The sequence below is a fragment of the Trypanosoma brucei genome, chromosome 8 (genome assembly GCF_000002445.2).
Source record: "Trypanosoma brucei brucei TREU927 chromosome 8, complete sequence".
NCBI classification, from domain to species: Eukaryota; Euglenozoa; class Kinetoplastea; order Trypanosomatida; family Trypanosomatidae; genus Trypanosoma; species Trypanosoma brucei.
The window spans coordinates 817,169-842,497 of NC_007281.1; the positions used below are offsets into that span (position 1 = coordinate 817,169).

Genomic DNA, 25,329 nt, shown 5'->3' on the forward strand with positions numbered 1-25,329 from the left:
AACGATAATTGTACACATACAAAAGTTTTTGTTCTTCACAGTTTTGGGCCGAAAAAGCGAAGTACAGGCAGACCATATAGTCAGTGTACTTCAAGTTTCCTTTCACCTCAGTGGATCGAAGTCGTATCAGTGAGGCGCTCGTTTCGCATCTCGTTTCACATATTCCCATCCTTGGCTCGTCGATATGAGCCAAAGCCGTGTTCCTATAAGGTATGGAGCCTTTATTCACCTCTCCTGCGACGAAGGGTACGTTACAGCGGGAGGGTTGGGTAATGAAGGGTTGTTCATACGGAACAAGAATGAGCTAAGCGACGATGCCGAGCCACTACCGCTTTTTGGGTTTGAAACAAGCGTTTTTCAGATCCTACCTCCAACAGTGGCTAAAGTCGCGGCAGAGGAGGGGTTGAGCAAAGGCAACCGGGCTCCAAACAGCAACCCTCTTTCGGACGGTGTCAGTAATATTTACTCGACACAACAGGTGACTTTCGGGCAATTGTTTGTGCTGGTCCATGCGGTGAGCCGCCTACACGTGGCGGCACTGCCGTCGGAACCTTCTGAGAGGGACCCTGACTGCGCCCGGCTTGTGCTCGCACCGCCTGGTGAAATTGAGCAAACCTTCTGCCAGTTTATCTTCACACCGCGTTACACAACGCACGGTGAAGGAGATGTCGTGTGCCGAGGTGATGAAGTATTGGTGCAGCTGTCCAGCATCCCTATATTCCTTCAAACTACGGTGGTGTCACCTACACGCCCGGTAAAACACGAAACTTTTGGAAGTGCAAGCTTCCCCTACGAACCGACTGATGGATGTGGACGTGGGAACAGTTGGAGTGCTGGCACCCGTATGGCACTATCTGCTGTGTTGGGAGCACCAGAGGTTAACTTATCGGAGGCAAAAGCACTCGTTTTTGTTGTTGAGCGCTATGACATCGATCGAGATAAAGCGGAACATCAACGTATTCTGCACCGCATCCCCCGGCCGTGCGTTTCCGCAGGTGTGCCGGTAATATTTTACCATCTCGAGCACAAGCGGGTACTGGCTACGAGTGTCGCAATGCCCCCTTGCCAAGGGGGTGGCAAGATTGGAGTGTCAGGCGTGGCGCCAAGGGGCAATGAAGGTGGTGGGGAACGCGATCATTTGCTCAAGACAAGACAGACTCACTCAGTGATGGGAAATGTTACCGTGATATGCCACGCTTCAGGGAGGTTTGCTGCGGCGGGGAGTTCGAAGTCGCAGGGAAGTGATTCCCATTCCGCAGGAGCGACAAGCCTCGACTCCGACCCATGTAGCACTAAAGGAAAGGCACCCGATGACCGTAAAAGGGTGAATGGTGTCGGTGGTGCCGCCCTCCCGCTCTTCGCAGTGGATAAGGGTGTAGCTGATGGAACGTTCAGTGAAGAGGGAGCCCTCAGCGGGTTGCAGTGCAGTTGCACCGCTTTGTGGATATTAGAAAACGAGCAACCAACGGTAGGTGGGGCCGTGAATATGAATTCGGGAGTGTATCGCCTCCGTCAAGCCTGTTCTAACTTATACGTTGCTGTGGAAGGGTCAGCCGTTGATACTATACTTGAGGGGGACGGTTCTCCTGAGGGATCTGTTGTGTCGCAGAGGTCCTGTTGTAACCTCACTGGAGATATCGTAAACGAGGAGGGGGGTGATGTGGTTCGCCCCACAACGCTGTCCATGATTCCGCCACCACGTACACCGAAAGACCTTCAACGCACACTTTTCAGACTAAGCCCCATGTTTAACACAGATTGCGGGTATCTTATCGAGAATGACTGCTTGCTACTGCAGAACGTCGCCACAGACATGTATCTGTGCACAAGTGAGGGAAGTGAAACTCTTTCTCTATCATGGAAGCCATCAAATATTGATTTGATAGTCGTCCGAAGGGCCGCAACGGACGTCCAGGATAGCGTCCTATTTCTTTGGTCCCAATGTGAAACACTTAGTGGGTACCGTGATGCCTTCCAGGTACTGACAACGGAAGGAACGGCAACGCACCAGCAACAAACGGAAACGGACGGTGAACATGGACAGGGCAGGTATCCTTCGGCAGAAGGCTCAACCAGCCCCACTCTGATGGAAGGAAGAATGGCAATTGTATCGGATTATAATCACATTCCAGAAAGTTTTGTACGACCTAGCAAAACGTGCCCCAAAGGCAGTAACGTAGGTACTGGTTATGCTTCGCTTCTTCCGGTTATTTGTGCCTGCCAGCGTACACTCGCCGAGCTCATAATTTTTTGTTCAATCTCTCCTGAACGAAATGTTCTGCGAAGAGACGGCATACCTATCCCGAACCACCAGCATATGTTGGTTGAACTGTGCGTTCACCGCCTAGTTATTGATGTTATTCTCGCCCCCTTTTCAAAGTTTGGGGTGAGAGCTGACCGATCGGTGGGAAAGCATGCACAATGCTGCGGGCAGTGGGGCTGTTCTTCTTGGCTTCCACCGCTTCCACTGTCTGGCGGAGTGGTGGATGTTAACGACCTTTTACTGAAGATGCACCGAGAGATTCATATCGTCTGTCGTCTTGGTTTTCGACTCTTAAGGCAAATGGTCCGTCAAGCGCCGGAGCTCAAGGCAGGGTTTGAAAACTATATACCGTATTTTCTGGCTTTTGACGGGTACAAGCTAGAGGTTGTCGATTCGCTGACAAGGCTCTTTTCGGAGAACCCCGCCGTGAGGAACTCATCTTTGGAACTTGTGGTTAATCACTACATCGCTGGCCTCCACCTCACGCGTTCCGGAAGATATCTGCAGTTGCTATGCTCCATGTGTTCTGTTGGGACCCACGGCGTGACGGAACGTCAGCGACTTGTGTGTCAAAAACTTCTCGTTGAAAATGCTAACGCATTGTACAGCTTTGTGCTTGATAGTGGCGGCGAGTGGGCCGTTAAAACTGACAAGGATGAACCGCCAATACCGTGTAACATCCTTTTTTCAGGACAGCAACAAGACGGCGGAGAAGAGGAAGGAACGAAGCTGAGGGAATACGTGCAGAGCGAATTGGAGCTACTGGGTGCCCTGTGTCTGGATGGGTGCCCACCTTTATGTAGGGAAGAAGTAGCCAAAGTGTTCCCTTCACCAGTGCTCCTGATGGCTTTACGCAACTTTTCGCCGAAATGGCCTGAAGTGAGCGACCGGTCGCGCGTCTGTGACGTTGTGCGGAGTCATTTAATACGTCTCGCAATGCACTGCTACATCCTTCCATATATCGATGACCCAGCTGTGCAGCTACGCGAGGGCGCCGTCCTGCTAGGTTCCAGCAAGTTGCATCTCAAAGTCGATGAAAAAACAGCCTTCTCTGGCAAGCCGGACAGTGAACTCACCCAGGCTGTGAAAGAGGGAACACTCCACGTCATCCGTTCTAACACCCATTTTGTACGGTCTGACACAGGCCGTAGTATATTGATTCGTGCCGCATTAGCGGCATGGCTGCGGTTCGTTAGTGCACATCAGGTTTCCGCCACGGAGACAGCCTGTCTGGTACCGTTGCTTCTAGAGCTTCTTGATAGTAGAGACGACGAGGCTCACGACGGCAGCAGCAAAATAGCGGAATACACATGGACACGCCTTGAAGTATCCGAAGCGGGACTGCTCGTTGTTCGGGCTCGAGAGATGATTTGTCAGATCCTTCTGCAAATTCTTGAGACCGCTACTTACCGCGCAGCAAATGAAATTAACCTACTGCTGCATGGTATTTTGGTTACTGACCACGGCGCCAGCCTCGCCCACCAGCACGATTATTGTTCGTTACTCCGCAGGGCGGACGTCTCTTCGACCGGAGACCCGTTTGTCACATCCCCAACCGAAAGAGACGCACTGCTGTGGCACAAAGGCAAGGCCAATGACGGTAATGGAAACCGTTGCTTTGGATTGAACAGACGCAAGGGGCCCAGCGACTACCAGTCGACGGTAGCCGGTAGCGCCGTGACCACGCAGCTCAGTGGCTCCACAAAGGATGTTGCCGCCTTCTTAGATTACGTCAAAGGCATCTGCAGTTGCATCGTGCGCCCACTCCGTGTTGATCAGCTGGTACCACGGCTCGTCGATCTTGCACACCACGATGGATCACAATTGGCACCATACGCCATGGAGTTGCTCGTTCGAATCTGCACGGTGAGGCGCAGTGTGGCCCGTCTCGTGCTTCAAGTGCATCCTTTCCCCTCCTCCGAAGTGATTCAATGTTTTGACAATATGTATTTTGCTGCTGTTCAAGTGCGGTCATCATATATTCGAGGATCCGTGGAGGAGGCCATTGATGTTGCCCTCCAGGGCATCGACGGGTTAAGCACTCAAACTCAAAACGAGGTGACAGGCACAACGAATGAGGGTAGAGTGGATGACGGAGGCACCGACGAGTACTATAATGATTTAACGGAGGATGACGAGGAGATCGAAGAAATAGGTATTTGTGAAGAACAAGAAGTTGAGGCAAGCTCTTCGTCAGCCCCCGAAGACCAACATGAGGTCGGAGGGGAAAGCAAAGCACGGCGCCTGTGGTCAAAGGCAGCTGGTGCGGCCCGCATCGTTGTGTATCGAAACGCCATAATTGCACGCCGACGTTCTGTTGGACTAAGCGAAACGTCGCGCGTCCCGCTTCGCGTTGTTGTCCGTGCGGAGACAGTACGCCATTGGCAAGTGCACATAACTATGCTCGAAATGTACCCGTTCATCGGCCCGTCGAGCCCTGCGTTCAGCAAGTGGATGCGTTTCTTTTATGTTTTCACGTTATCCCAAAGTAATGCCGAGTCGCTGAAGGCCTACATTGATATATTTATGGGGGCCTTCAACCTTAGCAGCAACTGCGTTGTTATGGGCCTCCATATTGTCCTCAGTATTCTCGCGACAATCAAAGATCCAACACCACACCTAACTGACGCATTTCTCCGCGAGTCCGCCCGTTACATTGATGGAGAAATTGCTGCTCTTCACCCCGACGGAGAGTTTGCCACCAAGTTGGGTCTCCACGTCTTCACCAAGACCACGGTTGGGGGCATTCCGCGACGTCGTATGTTACAGCTGTTGCGTGACTATGATGCCTTCCGCTGCCTCCCCTCACCCGGAGTGACCGAGAAGCACGGGCGGGGTCGCTTCACAGCTTGCATCGTTGAGATGGTTTGCCGCATTTGCGGTACATCAATGGGTGCCGTGGCGCTGGGGCGGTCGGCTCTGCCAGTGACTCATCTCTTAGAAATCACGCTGAGCTATGGCACATCCTACACCCCCCTGGTAGAGGTGCCGCGGCCCCGTGCATTGTGGGAAAGTAACTCGTTCCATCTTCTCGGTGCTTATCTGTTGGCGCTCGTGTCGCTCTACATTGCCGCGGGCGACGCAGGGGGAGACGGGGGTCGAAGACAACGGCAGATGGAATGGATGGCGAACCGTGACTGGTGGTCGGTTGTGCTTTTGCTTTCACGGCAGCTAAAAGAGCTCACACGGCTAATGCAGTCTAGAACAGAGACTGTGCTATGGCGGGGACGCCGCATTCTGCAGCGGTATCGCCGGTTGTGGCTTGTCAATTTACCGCTGGCACTGTTAACTTTCATGACAGAATGTTTTAATGAGGCAGGTTTTTACAGGTACCGGGACGTTGTGGGAGCTACCTTCCACGAAATGTGTATGAGTGTCGCCGGGTTTAGCGAAGTGCTCCTCGCAAGTGCTGATGCGATACGGCTGCAGGCAAGAGAGATGGTGGGTTACCGCCGCCTCGTGGCCCTTCTCCAGGTCCAGACGGGAAACCTCGTGGGTCACGAGCTTCTTTCAGGCACGATGTTGACGACGCGACGCAATCTACGACACGGCGTTATCTGCTACTATAAGAAAATAAATGAGGCCGAAGAAGAGGCCCGCGGACTACACCCGGACGCTCTCCTGTTGGCCGAGACCGGACCCCAGGCTGAAAACGACGGCATCCAGGGTGGTTTAATTGCAACAGCGGATGTACCCACGCACACACAAAACGATGCAGACGACTCGTCCCCTATGGGATTACTAATATCTGGTGCTGCGACGAAATGTCTTGATGCGGAGCGACTCCGTGGTGCACTGCGCAGTCTTGTGAACCGTGACCAACTGATCACCATGGAGGACAGCACGGACCTAGGTGAGCCGGCTGGGATCATGAACGCCCTTTTGTTAAGCTGTCGAGAACGGTCAAATGTTCTAGACTTTGTGTCCACGACTCTCGGCTGCATGCGGGAGCGATCCTTTGGTTCCATCACCCTTATTGGTATGCTAAACATTTTCTCCAATGCGCTACATACAGCACTCAGAGAACAGGAGAGAGAAAGACTGAAACATGTTAGTGCTGAGAACTCGTCGGTGATCACCGACATTTTTACGGTGAGGAGTTTTGAAACCGACTATGCAAAGGAGAATGCGGGAAGGCTACTGCAGACGACGTTCAGTGATCTCGGTGCAACGCGCGCTATTGCGTCCCTCTGCGCAGTGGACGACCAGGTAGTGGCCTACAGTGCTGTACAACTCTGTGTTGGTCTCCTCGAGGGTGGTAATGAGCATGCCCAGAAAGCCCTTCTCGCATATTTCCAAGAGCACCAAGAGAGATTCTTTCACAACATTCGAGACATGCTTCACAAAGCCGTGGATTGGGTGCAGTGTACCAACGCAGAACACCAGATCGTTGTGCTTGAGAGGGGTGGAGTGGTTCCTAACGTATCCAACGCACACGAATTCACCCGCATGCTTCTGACAAACGCACTCACCACGCCCCCATCGCTCTACAGCAGTCTAAAAGTGAGGGTCGGACGCGGTACAGCGGTTGCAAGAAGACGACTTTCCGCGTGGGACCGAGCAGGCGGAAGTCTCAACCAACGTTTCGTTTGCACCCTATTTCGTATGCTCCAGCTCTTCTGTGAAGGGCACAACCTCAGTATGCAGAACTACATCCGCTCGCAGTACGATAATTTGCATAGCGTAAATGCTGTGCATGAAGTAATGAACCTCATTACGGAAATAGCCGCTGTTGTCCACCCGGCCACCGTCCGGATGCTTCAGAGTGCATTCGCGCTCCTAACTGAGCTGTGCCAAGGGCCATGTCATGAAAATCAAGAGGCCCTGCTGGGTTACGGTGTGTGTGTCGTTATCAGCAAGTTGCTCAGCCGCCTGAATTTGCCGGACGTGACGGGCACTCCATCCACTGGAACAGGCATTACAAACTGGGGCGGCGGTGACAGCAACAGTACTGATAACAAGGCTTCGGTCGACTGCTGCACCCTGAATGAAACAGATAGCGAAGGCAACGCTTTTTTACGTCTACAAGGCGGCTTTTTACTAAGCAAGGACGATGCTGGAAACCTCCGTATTGCACTCACACAATGCCTACTCTCGCTTATCGAGGGATGTCGTTCACGGGACGTATTCCACCAACTGCTGGAACAGATTCCAGTCGAAGTTATCGAGCGCGAGCTAACCACGGTGGACCCAGGGGCGTACGACAGCATTCTTGAAAATGAGGAACTGGCGAGTGACCCGGGTGTGGAGGCCCTCTTCAACTGGCTTATTTTCCTGAAGACTGTCAGACCGTACGCGGAGGCCGATTACTTGAAACGGATTGATGCAATGCTTCAGCACACAAATAAACTATGCACTCGCCTCGGATTCATTGAAATACAACGTGCGGATGGAATGCTGGAGAAAGTGCTGTTCCGCATTCCACACGTCTGGCGCGGGTTGATGCGTAGGAATAGGAAGCAGATGCTGGCGGAAATTAACTGCAGCAGTCGTGCAGCGAAGCTCGGAGACTTTATGTACCACAGTGACAACGTGATCTTTGAAGTGGAACGTAGCTATGCATTCCAGTGCTGGGTAGAGCGCCGCACACGCTGGAGGTTGGACAACAGAAGTAGCGGTTGGAGAGGTAAAGAGTGTGATGCCGGCAAAGTCGATACTTCAGTCGACGCAGGCAAACCTAGGTGGACCCCAAAATGGAAACAATGCTCAGATGCGCCCAAATATTTCTGGAACCATTTCATTGCACCCGTACTGTTTTGCACACACCTCGGTTTTTACGAGTACAGCTCCCTCCTCGTCGCTGTGGTTTTGAACATTGCTTTGATCAACGGCGAGGGGCGTCATCGGAATCTGGAAGAATCCCAGCTCTGGGCTAACATCATATCTGGCCTGTGTGTCCTGCAGCTTGTGTTGTCTTTAATTGCAATAACTGTGGATACTATTGTCTTTTTCCCGGTGTCGCTGTACGTACACTACCGCCAGAAACAGCAGCGGTTTTCCGGGCGGGCGAAGTTCAACGAAACATTGCAAGGGGTTTTACGTGGGTTGAGTGCGAAAGAAATCAGTTTACTGCTTGTGACGCGCTTCAGTTTCCAATATCGCTTACTTTTGGTTGTCATGGCGGTTTTAAGCATCTTCGTTTCATATTACTTTGCTGCCGCACACCTTACGCTTATGGTTTACACGTTTCCCACACTTCGTACCTTTGTTAGCGCCATCACGCACAATGGCCGACAGTTACTCCTAACGGCCCTGCTTGGTGTCATGGGATTGTATCTTTTTGCCATCGCGGGCCGCATTATGTTCCCTGAGCAATTCGGAAGCAACGGTGAGGTCGACGAAAACTCGGGGAAGAAAAACGACGAAAATGGAAACTGCGACACATTGCTGCGCTGTTTTACATTTATTCTGTGGCAGGGGCTGCGGCAGGGTGGTGGCGTCGGGGATGTCATGGATGAGGTATCATGGAATAGCTCAACACTTGTACCACGGGTGAGCTACGATCTCATTTTCTTCGCTCTTGTAAATGTTGTCTTCCTCAACATCATGTTTGGTATCATAATTGACACTTTCGGTGAGTTGCGCGACGACCGACGAGAGAGGGAAAACGAACTGAGGAGCACCTGCTTTATCTGCGGCCTAGACGCGGACACACTTGAAAAGGGCCAAGTGGGCGGTTTCAGGGCTCATGTGGAAGACGCACACAATATGTGGATGTACCTTTACTTTATTCACTACCTCCGTCATAAGGACCCGAACGAGTTTACTGGTCAAGAGTCGTACGTCCACGAGAAGATTCAAAGGAATGACCTCTCCTTCTTTCCGGAGGAAGACTGTCTTGCGTTACAAGAATGCAGGGAGGGCAACGGCAAGAGAACTGGAGATGACGAGGCTGATAGTGATGACGAGCTTGCGAGCAGCGTTGTGGTAGGGGGCAGTGCACCACGCGGACCAAAGCCTGAGAGTGCACATCCCGATACCGGTGTGAAACTTGTGTTGAAGGAGCTGGCAGCTGTGCGTGAAGCTGTCAGTGCCCTTGCGCGGGAGGCCACAATGGAAGGGGAGCGGACGAGGGGACTCGCCCAGCAGCTAGAGCTCATAAACCGCAGCAGCCAGAGCTCATCACTGCGGAAGTTTCCCGGCGGGGGCAGCGCAGCATCGGTTGCTGAGACGAGCACAAGCAAGGGGACGTGGTTGCGGCACTCCGAACCAGAACACTAATTTACCGTGCTGGAAGAAGCTCACGGAGGAAAGCGATGACACGCGGTTCTTCAACTAGAGCTAAAGCACAGGTGTTTAGTCCTATACTCGAACAGAAGTATACACATAAATATATATATATATATTCATTGATATGTTCTTGATTCACAAACATCCGGAATGTTACTGAGCCGATTTGACGCTGATAGTGGCGTGTTTCTATCGTTATTTTTTTTTCGTAAACAAGAAAAGTTGTTACCCATGATCGTGTGGGGTGCTGTAACGCACGTATAATCCCCAGCGGTGCATTCTATTATCGTTTATTTTGACCTTTTTTTCTGTTCCTTAAACCCCCCACGCGTACGTTGTTTGATCGGAAGGAATGAACAAGTGAGAAAGCAAAGTGTACATCTATGCGTTCGCCGCAACTTGCATTAATATTAGCTTGGTTACTTAACCGTTCGTATCACTCTCCCTCACGTGCACTAATGTTTAGTCCCCTGCTTTAGGTTGATTTTTATTTTTTGTTACACATCAGTGGCCCTTTCTAACCTCGTACTTGACACGCGACACATTACTGCGAGTGCTCTTCTTTTCTCGCTTGAGCAAGTGATGAGGTTTTTTCCCCCATCCCTTCAAGCAATCAACTCTATCTTCTTTTCTCATTAACACGGCTGGCTATTCGGTGACATTCCAGCACCGAACAGTCAGTGATGTGATGTCGGGATCTTCTGTCGTACATATGCTGCATTTGAAGGTACTTTCCACACCTGATTTCGTCACTGATGCCCAACTACCAGCAGACAGTTGGGAACCCCACGCAATCAGAAAGTAAGTGATGTACAGTTTCTTGTGGTCCACGGACTGCTTGGGAAGTGCCGGGTGAAATTTTTGGTCATAAAGACCAGCCTCTCGTACTACTTTCATAATGCCTGGCCCCATCGAGGTTCTGAATACAACGGGACTTGTGCTATGATGCGCCTCTCGGCGATAAGAGGACCACGTGGTGGGGGTTGCAGTTGAGCTCAAGTGGGGGTAAAAATGGTTCTGAGCCTCGTGTTCACGGTGATTCTCAAGATTTGTAAATCCCATAAGTCTGGTATCACAGTTGGGACGCTTTTGTTGTTGTTTGTTGACAGATTGCCGTCGCACTATCACTGATGGATCTGCCTCTAGTATAACTGGATCAAATCCTTTGTCCTGTGCAAGATCTCCTTTAGTGGAACCTACGTGGGTACTCCGCCCCGAGAAGCGTCGCAGAAATACCGCAGGTTTGCACACTCATTCACAGTCCAGTATTTCCTGTCCCGGACCTCAGAGTCCCGGCGCGTTGCACTTGCAATATGTACCGAATCTGACCTTTCAGGGACTTCGTTAGGTATTGGGCTCTTGCTGCTGAGACCAAAAGACTTGATGCTGCATGTTTAACGACGGCGGGTAGCCTTCTGTGGTCCGCGATACTATTCAATGCTAGTGATTAGGTGTTCTTTACTCTTGTGCTCCCCCCTCCTTCGTCGCGGCACCGTGGTAAAAGTATCGGCGGGCGTACTGCTTTCACTGGTGGTCGCTGTTGCCGTTGTTACATTTGCTCCCCTACAAGCGCTAATACCCTTTTGTTGTTGTTCTTTTCCTGTTTATCTTGGTGTTCCATACGAATACATACGTGCGGTAAAGAATAGTTTCAACTCAGTCGACTTCTTCACGGCGGTCCGCATATACGTACACGTGTACGCTCCATCTCGTCAACGCACAGAGGCAACACAAAAGGAAGAGCACTTGCGCAAGGAAACAAAGAGGAAAGAAGGTTCAAAGCAGTCAGTTGATATACATACGTATATACAGTTTGCGCGGTACAACGGACAGTGAAACAAAGGGGATCTTGCTCGTTTTGGCCGATTTGTTTTTGTACTCGCCGAAACTCCGTCTTGCTGCATCTCTTTGTAAGTTGTTGACAAACATCTGTAAGATGGGAGACTCGATATCACCTTCGGAATTACTTCCAGGGCACGCTGGGGAAGAACATTTCTTATCACTTGAAGAAGGAACGACTCCGCAGGTCCACCGGCAGGAAGTGACTACAGATGCAATGACAAACCTTCAACGGCGTAACGTTTATGTCTCTGGCCTCCCGGAAACGTACCGTGCTTCCGAGTTTCGTGATCTGTGTCAGTCGTTCGGTCGGGTGGAGGCGTCGAAACTCTGCGTTGACAGTAAGTGCCGGCCGGCGAAGGGTTATGGTTTTGCACTTTTCTTCGAGGAGGAGGACGCATTGAAGTGCATCGAAGGACTTAACGGCCGAGTGCTTATGGGCGGCCGACCGTTGCAAGCACGAATAGCAGACGCCGCTGCAGCGCCCGCGCCACTGGACCCATCAATAGCCCACCCGCCCATTAGCCGCACGCGTCAGGGAATGAAAAGTCACCACCGACAGCTTGGCGCAAGCATCAGCAGCGGAAGCGGTCCTCTCGACAGCTCCATCGTTCTCGGGCGGAGCATGTCCTTTTCCTCTCGAGATGATCTTACAGGCTCACAACTCGGGCTCGCAACAGCACTCATCCCGGGAACCGGAACCCCATCGGCCCCGACAGCTCTGCACGCACCGATGCAAGCGCCAATTCACGGTGCAGGGGTCACACAACCACCAGGGGCCGTTGGTTACTCACTCGCGCCGTTCCCTGTGCCTGGTGGCTACATGCCTGTTGGGCACTCCTTCATTCCGCAACAAACTGTTGGCATGCCTCTATTTGTGACTATGCCACAAACCGCGCCCGTCTCCACTACTGTTGCACAGCAGGTCGTCGTCCCGACGACAGCAATTGTCGCACCGAACGGCTATACACCACAGCTTTGTTCATCGCTGGTGTATCCTCCGGTTCGAATGGAGTGATGGCACAGAGGGTAACGAAGTAGGAATTTTTGCCGCCAGCTGAGGTCGTTTACCTTGGGTTGGCTGTCATGGAGATAGGGAAGAGAGAAGCAACATCGCGTGCAAGGAAAAACGAACAGAAGAATCGATCCCTCCCCCCTCCATGAGTCCTTCTTCGTTTATAATTTCGGCTGTTGTTTTTGCTGTCACCTTTTTTTTTCTTCCTTCTCGTTCGCCACACCCTCTCCTCAACCTCCTTTACCTCCATGGATCTCTCGGCAGCAGTCCCCCTCCCCTCATTCCCCTCATGTTTTGGTGGTCGCCTTATTGGCACCTCTTTTCGTCATTTTTTCCCCCCACTTGCTGCAGTTCAAGGCGTATTTGTGGGGAGAGTAAAGAACATAAGTGAAATCTGAAAACAATAGAAAAGAGAGATGAATTAATTAATGAATGAATGGGAGAAATAAGGAGGAGAGGTGGTGGAGAGCTGGGGAACTGTAATGAAGAAGAAAAAAAAGAAGAACGAGGGAAAGGTAGATTCAGTGGGGGAGACAAAACAGTGAAGAAGAATCTGGCGGAAAGCAACAATAAGTGTGAAAATGAGAACGAAGGTGTGAATGATTCTTCAGTTTAAGAAACCACACGTGAAGAAGGACAGAATATATAAATAAATATATCTATTTATATGTTGATGTCTCAGAAGAAAAAAAGCAAAGGAGGGGAGATAGAAGAGGTTTAAAGGGAGGAAGGAAGACAGGCCCTGAAACCAATAAAACAAAATAAATAAATAAAGAAACGCGAAATCAAAACTGAAAATGCGAAAAAAAAAACGAAGAACAAGAAGGGTGCAATGAAGGAATGAACTCCACAGAGAGAATACCCGTTCAAACATTCTTTTCTTCGTTTTTCCCCTCCTCCTCTCCCCGACGCAACCGCCCCCCTTTTTTTTCTATAATTGGCTCTTCTGACCCACACCCCCTCACTTTCCTTCTCAAAGAACGGCATCTTGTTTTCCCACCCTTTATTATTGTTAATTTCTTTTTTCGCTTTACTATTATTATTATTATTTACCACCCCATCACCGTTACTTTTAGTTGTTTTTTTTTTTTTTATGCCTCTCTCCTTTCATTTTTTTGCGCTTTTGCTCCTCCTTATTGGTTATGTAGAGCGATTTATATAAATCTAATATATATATATATATATATATTTGTATTCATATATTTTATGTCTTATATACATAACTACTTTCGCGCAGAAAAGGGAAAGAGGAAAGGAGAAGAAGGGGGAAAATAGAAAGCCCATGCACATATATATATATATATATTTATTTATTTGTTTATTTATTTATATATATATATATATGTATTCTTTGTACCTCCCTTTCGTTTTTACTTTGTTTTTTGTTTTACCTTTTTTTTGTTTCTACTTTGTTTCTTGTTTTGTTTACTGTTAGTCACTCCTTACTATTTTTACCGCCTCTATTATTATCACTATTATTATTATTATTATTACTATTATTATTCCTATTATTATTATTATTATTCCTATTATTATTATTATTATTATTCCTATTATTATTATTATTCCTATTACTACTGCTATTATTATTGTTATTTCTGGGGCTACTGCAGTGCTTTCCCTTTCTTTTTCTTTGGGTGTTCGCGTGGTTGAGATTGTGATGTGACTTCTGTTTGCTGACGATTGTTTGTTTCTATTTGATTGTGCCGGTGTCTGTTTTCCCCCACCCCCGTGATGTCACGAAGAAAAACAAAAATTAAATTGAAAAGTTTTTACTTCTCCTCGTCCAAAGCAATTGCTCTCCTCCTTCCTTTTCTCCACACGCGCGCACGTACGTAGTGAACTAATCAAAGAGTGAAGAAATAAAAATAAAAACACGCGTCGTGTTGTGGATCCCTTTTTCGGATCCAATTTGCGCTATTGCTTTTTTTTGTTAGTATTATTGTTTTGTGCTTTTTTTTTTCTTTTTCTGTGTGTGTAATATGATTTTGTCGCTTTTCATTCAGCGGAAGCAGACAGTAAAGTTATGGGCTCATATGCTTGCATGTGCATTCCATCCGATATTGCGCGGGAGTTGTTGTTTTGTTTTGTTTTTCACACCTTCGTCCCTTTTTTTTTTCTTTTTGGTTTTTATTGTTTGTATATATTTTCATATTTATGTACATATATTAGGAGCAAATGCATGCGTGTTTGTGCTTTAACGCCCATGTGTGCGCCCCTTGGCTTGCTTTCCCACAAATACCCTTTCGAAACGCCTTACGGAAGCGGGGACAATATAATTAAGAAGAAAGGGAGATGGGGGGGAAAAAAAAAAGAGAAAGAGAAAGAGAAACACCGGCTCGTAGACATGAGGAGAGGAATCAAAAAAAAGACAATGAAATGAAATAAAGTTAAGTGAAGTGAATTGAAACGAGGTAAGAATTTAAGAAGTTAAGAAAGCTGGTGACCCGCCGTCGCTTTTCTACTTCATTCCACTCTTTTTTTTTCTTCTTTTCTTTTTTTTCCCATCCTTTTCCTTTTTTTTTGCTAGTTTTTGATCCGCTTTGCCTTTGCATCTTATCTTTCCATTGCTCCCACTTTTTTTTTATTGTTTCTTTTTTTTTCCCCCTGTTGTTGTCACCATTATTATGTCATGTTATGTCATCGGTACTACGACAGTTGCATTATGATAGTTATTATTTTTGTTCTTTCTTTTTTGTTCTCGTTTTGTGACGTTGATGTTTGGTTTCATTTTTATTTTTGCGGTTACCTTTTTGTTTTTATTCGCTTTTTTTTTCCTTTTTGGTTTATTTATTTGTACTTGGTGAAAAGGAAAAAAAACAAAAAATATATATATATATAGATACAGAAGCAGAGGAAGAGAGAAAGAGAGAATGAATGAATGAATGAATACGATGAAGAAGATATTGGAATAGAGGTGGAAAGGGAGGGGGAAAAAAAAAAAAGAGGAAAGGGTGACGCGGTTGAGTTGACGGTAAACAAAACAGAAACGATAAGAAAAATAATGCACAAAATTCTTCCCCTTCTGTTCCTGTTTTTCGTTTCTTTGTTTGTTTTGTTTTGTTTCGTCTTCTGTTTGGTACCGCATCACCCGTTACCATGGCCCTCAATATGTCTTTATTATCATTATTATTATTATTATTATTATTACTATCCGTTACTGTTATCCTTCATTGGCATGATGTTTTTCCGCCGATATTTCACATCTTTTCATTGACTCTTATTATTTTTCACTTCATCCATGCCGACTCTGCAGTACTTGTAGAAATTTCATTGAAACAGTATTTTGACGAAAAGGAAGCAAGAAAGTTAAAAATTAATGTAATGTAATGCAATGCAATGTAATGTAATGTAATAAAAAAGTAATAACAATGACAAACCTAATAACTATCATAATTATAAGAGAAATTGAAAGAAAGGACAAGGTAGGGTGGAAAAGGAAGCAAAAGAGGGAGAAGGGGGTGAAAAAAAAAATTAATTGTTTAAGGCTTGAGAAGGGAAAACGGCACTGTAGTAGAGAATGAGAAGGAATAAAAATAAGTGCGTGAGTAAATGGATGAATCAACAACTAAGTGAATGAGCATTTTCATGTACACAAAAAAAAAAATGAAAAGACGTGTTTGACTCACAAAGGGGAGGAAGAATAGCATGAAAGGTAAATATTTGTGTCAGAATAAAAAAGAAACTAAGAATAAAAAAGAAATAATAACAATAATAAAGTGAGGCAGAAAATGATGTTTCCACACCATTGGGATTGTTAAATGTTGCGATTTGGAGAGGAGGGAACGCGTGTTGACTGACGTGGTGATGAAAATTTTTTTGTTTTGTTTTGTTTTGTTTTGTTTTGTTTTGTTTGAGGGTCACACGTGTTCCACAACTCCTCCTTTTGTTTTATTTTGTTTCCGCCCTCCCTCGTTCCCCCTTTCTGCGTTTCCCCTTTTTTTTTCTTTTTTTTTCTTTTTTTTTTTCTGTTTTCTGTTTTCTGTTTTGTTTTGTTTTTTTTTTTTGCATCCCATCGATTTGAGAGTTATAAAAGACGAGGAAAAGCGGAATGTTTCTCGTGCGACGAGAGCTGGACATGTAAAACACAAAGGGAAATTAAGGAAGTAAATAAAAGTAAAAAAAAAAGAAAAGAAGAAAAACGAAAAAGAAAAAAGGAAAAAGGAAAAAAAAAAGCACCCGAGTGGGTAGAGGATATGCTGGCAATAGTGTGGTCAGTTTATTTTAAAGAGGGAATATGTGGAGGGAAGGGAAATTTTTTGAATATAAATATTTACTCCCACAACATGCCGGAAATATATATTAATATTTGAAAAAAAAAAGAGAGAGAGAGAGAGAAAGAAAGAGATGGATTGGAAGGTAAGGTAAGGTAAAGAAGTAAAGTGAATGAAGCGCGTTGATAATAAATTAAGAGGAAATAAAAAATGTGAAGGATTTGAAGAAGTTTTGTTGGTGCTACTTTCAAGTGAAACTAAACAAAATATGTGAAGGACGTAATCAATATTTATTTGTTTGTTTGATGACGCTTCTATCCATCTGTCTTCCTTTTGCTTGTAATTTCACTTTTGTATTTTCCCTCCTTCCCCTCATCGTTTGTTTTTTCATACTTTTTTTACTTTTTTTTTGTGTTTGTATGGTTGGTTGTTCCGCGTATTGCGTTTAAAAAAAAAAAGTATTGAATAGCATTGTCGTTCGTGGACCTGGCGCCCTATTTTTTTTTGTTTTTTTTTGTTTTGTTTTACTTTATTTTCACCTTGGATATGGGCATATGATACAAATAAAATAATAATTAAAAAAGGGGAAGTGAGGCTTAGTGAACAAACGAAAAGGAAGTCAAATGAAATAATAATTTCTTTATTAAAGTGGTAAAAGAACAAGAATGACGTTAACGATGAAATGAGCTCCACATATGTCAGGTACTTGAAATCACGTAAAAGATAAAGAATGATTTAAAGGAAGATTAGAGAATATGAGGAGTTAGAAAAGAGCAAGTAAGTAAGGGTAAGTATATTCTAAGGGAAATGCTACTTGTACTTATAATTAATGACAATAATAGGGAGGGCAAACCAAATATATATAAATATAAATAAAGATATATATATATATATATATACATATATTTGATTAAAGGAGCGAGAGAAAAGGGGGGGCAGAAACGAACAAAATAAAGTTAGTGAAGGAAAAAAGAACTGAATAATAAGGTGCTTTCCTTACCGCATTTGTGAGCCACCCCTCATCCCCACATGTACGAGAGCATTTTTCATCGTTTTCGTTCCTCAACAAACTTTTGTGCGATGAGGTGGTGGATGAGGAGTGGCAGTGCCAAAAGTAAACAAATGGATCTATATTTCCATTTTTGTTACTTATGAATGTTCACACCTTATCTTGTTTTTTTTTAAGTTTTCAGCCTTTTTTTTTCGTTTTTTTCTTTTAAATTGTGTGTGTGAGCTCTTTTTTTTTTTTACGCTTCCTCCCACCCCCATTGCGGGATCCGCTTTGCAAAGAGGAAATATTTTGAGGTATGTGGAGGGCTCCCGTGTCCTCATATATGTAAGCAGCGCTTTTTTTTCGTTATGCTAATTTGAAAAGGAATTTTCATGTATGTACATAGTTAATATAAAGAAATATATTTATATATTTATAATATACAATATATACAAGAAATATACATACATGTTTCTGTGACCGTCTATCTAACTGTCTGACCATCTAATTGACTGACCGACTGGCTGTTTGTTTGTTGTTTTTTTTTTTTCGTTTGCGTGTAAACATAGATACATCATAATGGAGTGGCCTCTCATGTGTATGTGCGGGTGCATCCATGTGTGCATGTCTCGTGTTTCCGTTTATTGTCATTATTATTGTTTGTATTCCTTGTTTCGCACCTTGTGTGTGTTTGCTTGTTCGTGTTCGCCTACTTTTTTTTTTGCTTTTTTTTTGTTTTTGTTTTTCCTCCTTCCCTTTTATGTGAACCATGGCTATCATTTCTTATTATTACTGACATTATAGCTATTGTTATTGTTTACTGTTGCTACTGACATTCCTCCCTGGGTGAATTTCAATTATTTGTGATCTCCTTCTCGTGTTTTTCCCCCATCTTCTTCAGTCTTTCCTTTTTCTTTTTTTTTGTCTGCTTCGTGTTGACGTTAGTTTTCTGTTTTTGATGTGCGTGCAGTTTTTGTTGTTTCAACTAAATTAATTTTTCTGTTTTTTCCTTGAGGTCCTGCGCGCGGTGGCGAGAAAAAACAAAAGTAAATGTCAAATAATGGCTGGTTTTTCGACAAGGTTAACAGAATTCAAAAGGAATAAACAGTTTTTAAAAGAGAAAAAAACGGTGAAATATATATATATATATATATATTTAAAGCTGACAGATATACAAATACGTGTGTGATCCTGTGTGATTGTGTGTTTGTGCTCACATTAGAAAGTAAATAAACAAATTTAATGTGCTTTTCTGCCGTCGAAACTTCCCTCCGCTCCCGTGTTTTGTCTTTGACGTGATATGCAGTGTGCGGATGAGGTTGTTACCACTTTTCTTTTTGTTGTTGTTGTCGTTTCTTCGCTTTTTTTTGGGGGGGGGTTTCAGTTTTTGGCTTTTGGCTTTATTATTGCCGCTTAATGGATGGAGAAGGGAGAGGGAGGCGATAGAAGCAAAGAAGAGTTCTGTTTGTTTGCTCGCTGCGGACTTCTGTTCACTTTGATTTAATATCCGGAAAGGAGCAAAAAAAGAAAAGTATAATTCATTTGACATTTCTTGAGCAAGTCGTACAATGAGTGAGCATACAAATACTTGCAGCATCCGTTCTCTTCCCTCCTTAATCTTTCTCAGACTCTTCCCCTGTCATCTACTTTATTGTTTATTGTACTGTTCCCTTTCTATTTTGTTTCTGTTTTCGTTTGTGTTTGTGTTAAATCCGATAATCATCAACAGCATCTAACCGGTATTTTGTTTTATCCGTGGTAACGAAAAGAAAAAGAAAAAAGAGAGACAATAATATATCTCTGTTAATGCCCACGTTAAACTATATATTTTTGTAGGAAGGAGAGAAGAGGGTATGGACCTGCTAAGGGAATTACATATTTGTTCCCTTCTGTATGAACCACACTTACCTACGGTTTTTGTTGTTTTTTTTTTGTCTTTGTTCCTCTTGTTTTGGTTTGGTTTTTTTTTTTGGTTTCGTTTCGTTTCTATTTCCTTTTTTTCTATTTGTTTTACGTCTTTGATTGTCTCGTTGCGCGGGAAGAGGAATACGAGTAAGGGGAGAGAACAGAAGAAAAGAAAAGGAGACAAGAAGAAAAAGGAAATTTTGTTTATTCCTTATGCTTTCAAAACTCTTTTCCCGTATCAGTGTGCGTGTACGTGTGTGACTGCCTCGATACAACTGGTTTCACTTTCGTGCCCTATCATCTGCTCCTTCTCTTTACCTCTTTTTTTTTCTTTTTTCTGTTCCTTTCATTCTGCTCTCACGTTCAACAACCACACAGTGAATTTTATTATTTATTAACTTTATTATTACGACAATATATATATATACGGTCGCTACTGTTAGCTTACCGTCAATATCAGTAACCATGTCACGCGGTTCACAAATGTTAAATTTAATAACAGTAATAAAACGAATATACAATTGAATAGACGTGCAGAAGTTTCGAAGTTAAGTCGAAAGAGCAAAAAAGTTAAAGAAAAAAATATGTAGAGGGTGGAGCCAACAATAACGTATGGGAGGAATGAATGTGCTTTATGTCCGTGACGGAGGCGTAAAATGATGATGAACTGAAGTTATGGAAACTAACAAAATAAGGGAAAGGACATATATATATATATATATATGCGTGCATATATTGTGCCGGAAGGAAGCGGAAATATACACTGAAGCGTACCGGTCAAAAATTGAAAGTGCGGAACCCCGCGTCTCCGCGTAGTGTCACCTGTTATCCGCGCATTTTCTTAGTGTCTCTGCTTTTAGCGTTGCACATCACCTTTGCAACAACCGAGTTATCGCCGTTTCACACCTGTGGCACAGATTTTCGTGGCTCCTTCATGACACTTATGCTCACTTTACATCTCACCTGCCGTTTTTCATCAAAAGTAAAGACCTTCCGTAGGGATGTTGAGGAACGAAATGACGAAGTATTAAGTCTGTCGTCACTGCGGACAGCTTCTGGCGTGGCACCAAAACACTCCTACTGAAAGAGCTCAGTGACGCCGCGCTCGCCATTTGTGAGGCAGAGGGCCACAACGTCCAGTGCCTCGTGTACGATCGGTCCAAACGGGAAAATGTTCCCATGACAGAGGGCCGCGATGCGTGGTACAGCGACGTTGTAGAGACCCTCACGGCAAGTGAGCTCGCGGATTGCCCCGTTGTATGGATTGGGGCGGAGGATCCCCTTTTCCTCTTGTACACCTCTGGCAGCACTGGTAAACCCAAGGCAATCTTGCATACGCTGGGAGGTTACAATTCACTTTCTGTAATATGGTGCGCACACAGAATGAACTGCAGTTTCACCGCAGGGGGGCTGCTGTATTTTCCTGGTCTTGAACCAAATTTGCGCTCTCCACGGCGGAGACACTAGACACACCCAACCCGGTCTGCGTTCGTCTTTGACCTCCCGTTTCAAGGGTGGCACGGCATTGATTATTTACCTCTGCCATTTGGAACGGTCAGGCCATAATGTTCGACTCGCTCTCCTTAACCCCCCCTCCCCCACCTGCAGTCAGTCGGTGCCATGTTCGCCGTTGAGCGAAACTGATTTTTTTTAAGGTGAGTGGTGTTAACCTCTATTTTCGTGCCCTTTGTCTCCAATCCCACACTGTCTCTGCTGTCTATTTAGGAAGCCAACGAATGGGTTGTCTCCCTCCCGACGATTTGGGGCCGTTTGTTTCAGACCATGTTGATGTTAACGAGGCGGAGCCTGTTCCCCTGAGTGACGAGGACCTCGATCTACTTGTGCGGTACTCCCTTCTCCCCACTGATGTCGTGAGAGAAGCGTGGGCCGTCTTCAACCACTACCGTGTAGTAGAGTGCCTCCGGGCCCAGCAGCGCCATTACGCTATGACAGGTCATTTACCACAGAAGTCAACGGTGTCCATGTCAGCGAGGCCGTTTCCGGTGGCGGAATGTGGTGGGAAGCTCTTCACAACTCCGGTTAGGGCCGCCAGTGGCGATTGCAACGCGGTGAAAGAGGAGGAGAAGGCTCCAGTTAGTCCGAGAGATTGTGTGACCGGTGAAAATTCAGAATGCAGAAAGGAGGAAGTGGAGGTGGCGGTTTTGGGCGCGGAAGGCCTCCGGCAATTCTTTGAGGATACCGGAGCGCCGATCCCCACGCTTGAGGTGACTTCCTTTCTTCGGCGGATGTCACAGCCCCCTGTAGAGTACTTGCTGTACCAGCGTGCACTGGAAGAGAAACTGACTGGCGCTGCAGCAGCTGCTGCACCTCCCAGAGAGGAATCGCCAGGGGTTGGCCAAAGAAAAAAGTCTCCACAAACTGATCAATCGAAGCACAACAAAGGCCAAAGTGTAGGGCGTGGTCAACGACCGAATAACAACACGAAATCGCTGAATATTCTCGTTGATGACCACATCGACCTGTTGGAGGAACAGAGGGGTTCTGGAGGGGAAACGGTGACATTTCCGCTTTTCCTCTACATCTTGTCGAATGCTGAGTTGGGAAAAAATTTCACCGCTGATGTCCGCGAGAGTGAAATAAATACCTTGTTTCGGACATTAGACGTGGATGGTGATGGCGTTGTTTCCGTGGACGATATCCAACGGCTACTGGAAGAGCGGTGCTCACTTGGAGACACGTTGTATGAGGACCGTGACATTCGGTACCTGCGAGGAATGAACCTAACTGAGCTGAAGGCTGCGCTGCGGGAGTGCGATGTTGACGAGGACGGGGCGGTGAGACTAAACGACTTTCGCTCAGTTTTGAGTTCGTGAGCTATACACAGCATTAGTTTCCTAGAGTATATGCAATTACCGGAGATCTCCAATTACCCTTACATATATATATATTATTTTTTCGACTCCTTTGTGAGTGGAAAAATTATGTGTAGGGTAGCAGGAGCTGAACTAATGTATAGAACGTGGGTAAGAACATGGAAAGAAGGCAGTAACCGTCGTGAAAATGTTGTGCCGATGTGCACATTTGTGAGGCCTGATTTGTACTCGTCAGACGTGAGGGTCTACACCTCTGTTATACGCTGCGCTCACTCGCGTCCCCTATCTTATCCTTTATTTCTTTCACATCCGCATTCTTTCATTTTCGTTTCTTTTTTTATTTTGCATGATGTCTTGTTCACGATAATCAATGTTAACCACCAATTTATCGGGTGGAGGGTCTTTGCAGAAATGGGTGTCCCATTACTTCTCACTTGGTTAAGGCGACGGTTTGCGGCGTGTTTTCTCCCTAGCAACAGTAACGTGAGTGCCGACTGCTTGTACATCGATGTCAATGGACTGGTGTACCAGGCAGCCACCCTCGCTACTTCTGGTGGCGGGGACCCAGCAGACATCGAGGCAGCCATTCTGCGCAGACTGTTTGATCTCCTGGACGACATTGTGTTACGTCTCGTCCGGCCGCGCTCGCTGGTGTATCTGGCTGTTGATGGTATTTCACCCATGGGAAAACTCGCCCAACAGCGCTCACGACGACGACGGCGACGACGCCAGGACCCGCATTCACACGTTCGTACCACGGAATGGGACAGCAACAGCATCAGCGTTGGAACGTCTTTCATGTCATCTCTGACGGATGCACTGCACTTTTATTGCGCAAGTCGCGCGGAGCGCATAAATGTGGAGCGGCTTCGTGAGTATAAGCAACGTGACGTTGGGAAAGACGTTGCAAGCGCTGGTTTCCCAGCCAACGAGAAAGCAGCACCCTCGCTCATTACGTTTGTGTCAGATAACGTGTGGCGTCCCGGTGAGGGCGAGTCGAAGATCGCAGATGCCATACGGCGCTTTCGCTCGCAACCAAGCTATGATCCAAACACCGCGCACGTCATTTGTAGTTCAGACACGGATGTGACTGTGTGTTCTCTGATACTACACGAACCTAACATTCATGTACTGCGCTATGAACATGTTTCAGCTAGCACCGCCAAAGGTGGCAACAATAACTGGCAAACCTACGCAGGCGACAGCTGGGCGTCCACATTCTTCAGTATCTACGCTTTCCGTGAAGAACTTCGACTAAGGCTCCGGATAGAGCAAACTCGTAGTAACACTATGTCGGCTGAGGAGCTGGAAAAACTCAACAAACAGTTTGAGGCTGCTCTTCATGACGTGGTGTTTGTGTTGCTCTTGTTTGGAAACGACTTTTTACCATCCGTCGGATGTCGAATTGAGGAGGGCTTTCTTGACAGTCTCCTGGAGATGCTCGCCACTGACTTCGTTACACGGGGACGATCTATCGTTGATCCAGTTACTAACACCATTCAATTCGATGCTGCACGATACGCCCTGGAGTCTCTCGCAGAGATGCGCAACGAGCGTTCGAGTGGGCTCCAAGTTGACAACGGTGCAGAAGGTGCCGCAGATTGGGGGTTCGTTAATGAACAATTTCTGCAGCGGAAGGCAGCAGAGGAGGCAGAGAAGGCGCCTTGGTGTTACGCCTATTGGACAATGCTGCAGTGGTCACTGCAAAACAGCGCTGGTGTCGTGGAGCACTGGGGTTGCTACTACCCCTATAGTACCGCGCCCCCGTTGCATCTGCTTCAAAAGTACTGCGGAACACTCTCATATGATGCCCTGATGGAGTTAGCGGAGAAGAGGAGCCGTAGGAAAGTTGGCCACCACAATCGGGCCCACGATGGGACTAACTCAGGCTCAGGGGAACGGGGGGTGAGGCTGCGGGGACCGGGGCCCACCGACGTGCTGGTGCAGCTGCTCGTCCTTCTGCCTACTCGTAGTATCGCGCTGCTCCCAACTGCAGTGCGAAAGGGATATTCGGAAATTGAGCCCATTGTAGTTGCCCCTGTGGAGGAAATCGACTTTGCTGCAGTCCAAACGTGGTGCGCAACGAAACGGGGGTTGTTCACGGAGGAGGAACGCGTGCGGTTCGATGCGTACGCACTCGCCGCGAGTGACCATCTGGTTGCGGGCGACGTGCATGCAAAATGTGTTCGGGGAAACGAGATGCTTTTTGTCGCTGACTGGAATGCTGAGGAGCTTGCCGCGGAGTTGAGAGAACTCGAGGAAATAGTGCAAGGTGGGGGTGGCACCCGCAGTGACGGATCGTCCAGTAGCAAAAAGCAGACAGACACCCTAAACAGTGCAACCGGCGTTTTCACGTCTTTTTTCTCTGCGAGAAACGCAGGAAAGACATCGGCAGCGGTAGCAGCCTTACTTAGCGCCCCGAAATTCTCCAGAAATATCGGAGAGGGGGGCACCGGCAATGCCGACACTGTCACCACAAGCAGCGGCATCCCAAATATAAATGGCACCTCAAACAACACCGATAGAGATGTCTTACAGCAATCGATTGACGTCGACGTGCTGAGTGCCGCAAACTTCACCTTTCATACTGTTTCGACATCAGCACTAAAGGGTGAATCGATGGTCCGTCGGGTTGGTAACATCACTGGGGACACCTTCGAGTGTGGTTCGTACAGCGTCGGTCCGTTGTCGCGCAATCAGAAAACGATGCGCGTCAGATTGCGGTGGCGCGTTGCGTCCAGGCCGCCCCGAGACGCTGCACCATTTTTGCCGTATTTGCTTTCAGGCTTGAAGCCCCGGCAGAAAAGTGCAGAAGGTGATGGAACCGCCGGAAAGGAGGGGGTGAAGCGCCCCCGGTCGGAGGTAGCCAAATCGGCGGGGGATGATGACGCCAAGAAGAATGTTTTCGACGACTTCACACAGCAAACAATGTTACACGATACCTTGCAGGAGAAAAAAGAGGCCCTGCGACGCCGTCTGGAGGCACTTCAGGGGGGAAATGCCACCCTGGGGACCTAATTTCACGATTTTCTCCTCTC

At 46.7% G+C, this 25,329-nt stretch overlaps 4 protein-coding genes and 1 pseudogene across 4 annotated transcripts, besides 34 other annotated features; all 5 read left to right on the plus strand.

Moving 5' to 3' along the window:
* Nucleotides 1-11,368: part of a sequence feature (sequence corresponds to BAC RPCI93-26A17) that runs on past the window's edge.
* On the plus strand, nucleotides 185-9,484 carry Tb927.8.2770 (hypothetical protein, conserved; the record flags this gene model as incomplete). The annotated part of the gene is made up of 1 exon (XM_842017.1): nucleotides 185-9,484. The coding sequence occupies one exon, from the start codon at nucleotides 185-187 to the stop codon at nucleotides 9,482-9,484; it is 9,300 nt and encodes a 3,099-aa protein (XP_847110.1).
* Nucleotides 9,590-9,610: a sequence feature (AT_rich).
* Nucleotides 10,141-10,910: a repeat region (RNaseH domain).
* Nucleotides 11,369-25,329: part of a sequence feature (sequence corresponds to BAC RPCI93-28F14) that runs on past the window's edge.
* On the plus strand, nucleotides 11,430-12,350 carry Tb927.8.2780 (RNA-binding protein RBP10, putative; the record flags this gene model as incomplete). The annotated part of the gene is made up of 1 exon (XM_842018.1): nucleotides 11,430-12,350. The coding sequence occupies one exon, from the start codon at nucleotides 11,430-11,432 to the stop codon at nucleotides 12,348-12,350; it is 921 nt and encodes a 306-aa protein (XP_847111.1).
* Nucleotides 12,988-13,016: a sequence feature (AT_rich).
* Nucleotides 13,503-13,550: a microsatellite.
* Nucleotides 13,636-13,695: a microsatellite.
* Nucleotides 13,710-13,774: a sequence feature (T-rich).
* Nucleotides 13,809-13,944: a microsatellite.
* Nucleotides 14,721-14,760: a microsatellite.
* Nucleotides 14,822-14,871: a sequence feature (T-rich).
* Nucleotides 15,019-15,135: a sequence feature (T-rich).
* Nucleotides 15,160-15,188: a sequence feature (AT_rich).
* Nucleotides 15,219-15,238: a microsatellite.
* Nucleotides 15,465-15,501: a microsatellite.
* Nucleotides 15,665-15,703: a microsatellite.
* Nucleotides 16,018-16,066: a sequence feature (A-rich).
* Nucleotides 16,165-16,202: a microsatellite.
* Nucleotides 16,285-16,354: a microsatellite.
* Nucleotides 16,456-16,522: a sequence feature (A-rich).
* Nucleotides 16,641-16,668: a sequence feature (AT_rich).
* Nucleotides 16,669-16,695: a microsatellite.
* Nucleotides 17,059-17,097: a microsatellite.
* Nucleotides 17,123-17,144: a sequence feature (AT_rich).
* Nucleotides 17,418-17,467: a microsatellite.
* Nucleotides 17,959-18,004: a sequence feature (AT_rich).
* Nucleotides 18,030-18,079: a microsatellite.
* Nucleotides 18,266-18,298: a microsatellite.
* Nucleotides 18,687-18,708: a microsatellite.
* Nucleotides 19,473-19,564: a sequence feature (T-rich).
* Nucleotides 19,607-19,655: a sequence feature (A-rich).
* Nucleotides 19,763-19,808: a sequence feature (T-rich).
* Nucleotides 19,838-19,866: a sequence feature (AT_rich).
* Nucleotides 20,162-20,193: a microsatellite.
* On the plus strand, nucleotides 20,493-20,810 carry Tb927.8.2790 (annotated as a pseudogene).
* Tb927.8.2800 (hypothetical protein, conserved) lies at nucleotides 21,194-22,291 on the plus strand (the record flags this gene model as incomplete). The annotated part of the gene is made up of 1 exon (XM_842019.1): nucleotides 21,194-22,291. The coding sequence occupies one exon, from the start codon at nucleotides 21,194-21,196 to the stop codon at nucleotides 22,289-22,291; it is 1,098 nt and encodes a 365-aa protein (XP_847112.1).
* On the plus strand, nucleotides 22,703-25,309 carry Tb927.8.2810 (5'-3' exonuclease XRNC, putative; the record flags this gene model as incomplete). The annotated part of the gene is made up of 1 exon (XM_842020.1): nucleotides 22,703-25,309. One exon carries the CDS (start codon nucleotides 22,703-22,705, stop codon nucleotides 25,307-25,309), a length of 2,607 nt encoding a protein of 868 aa, XP_847113.1.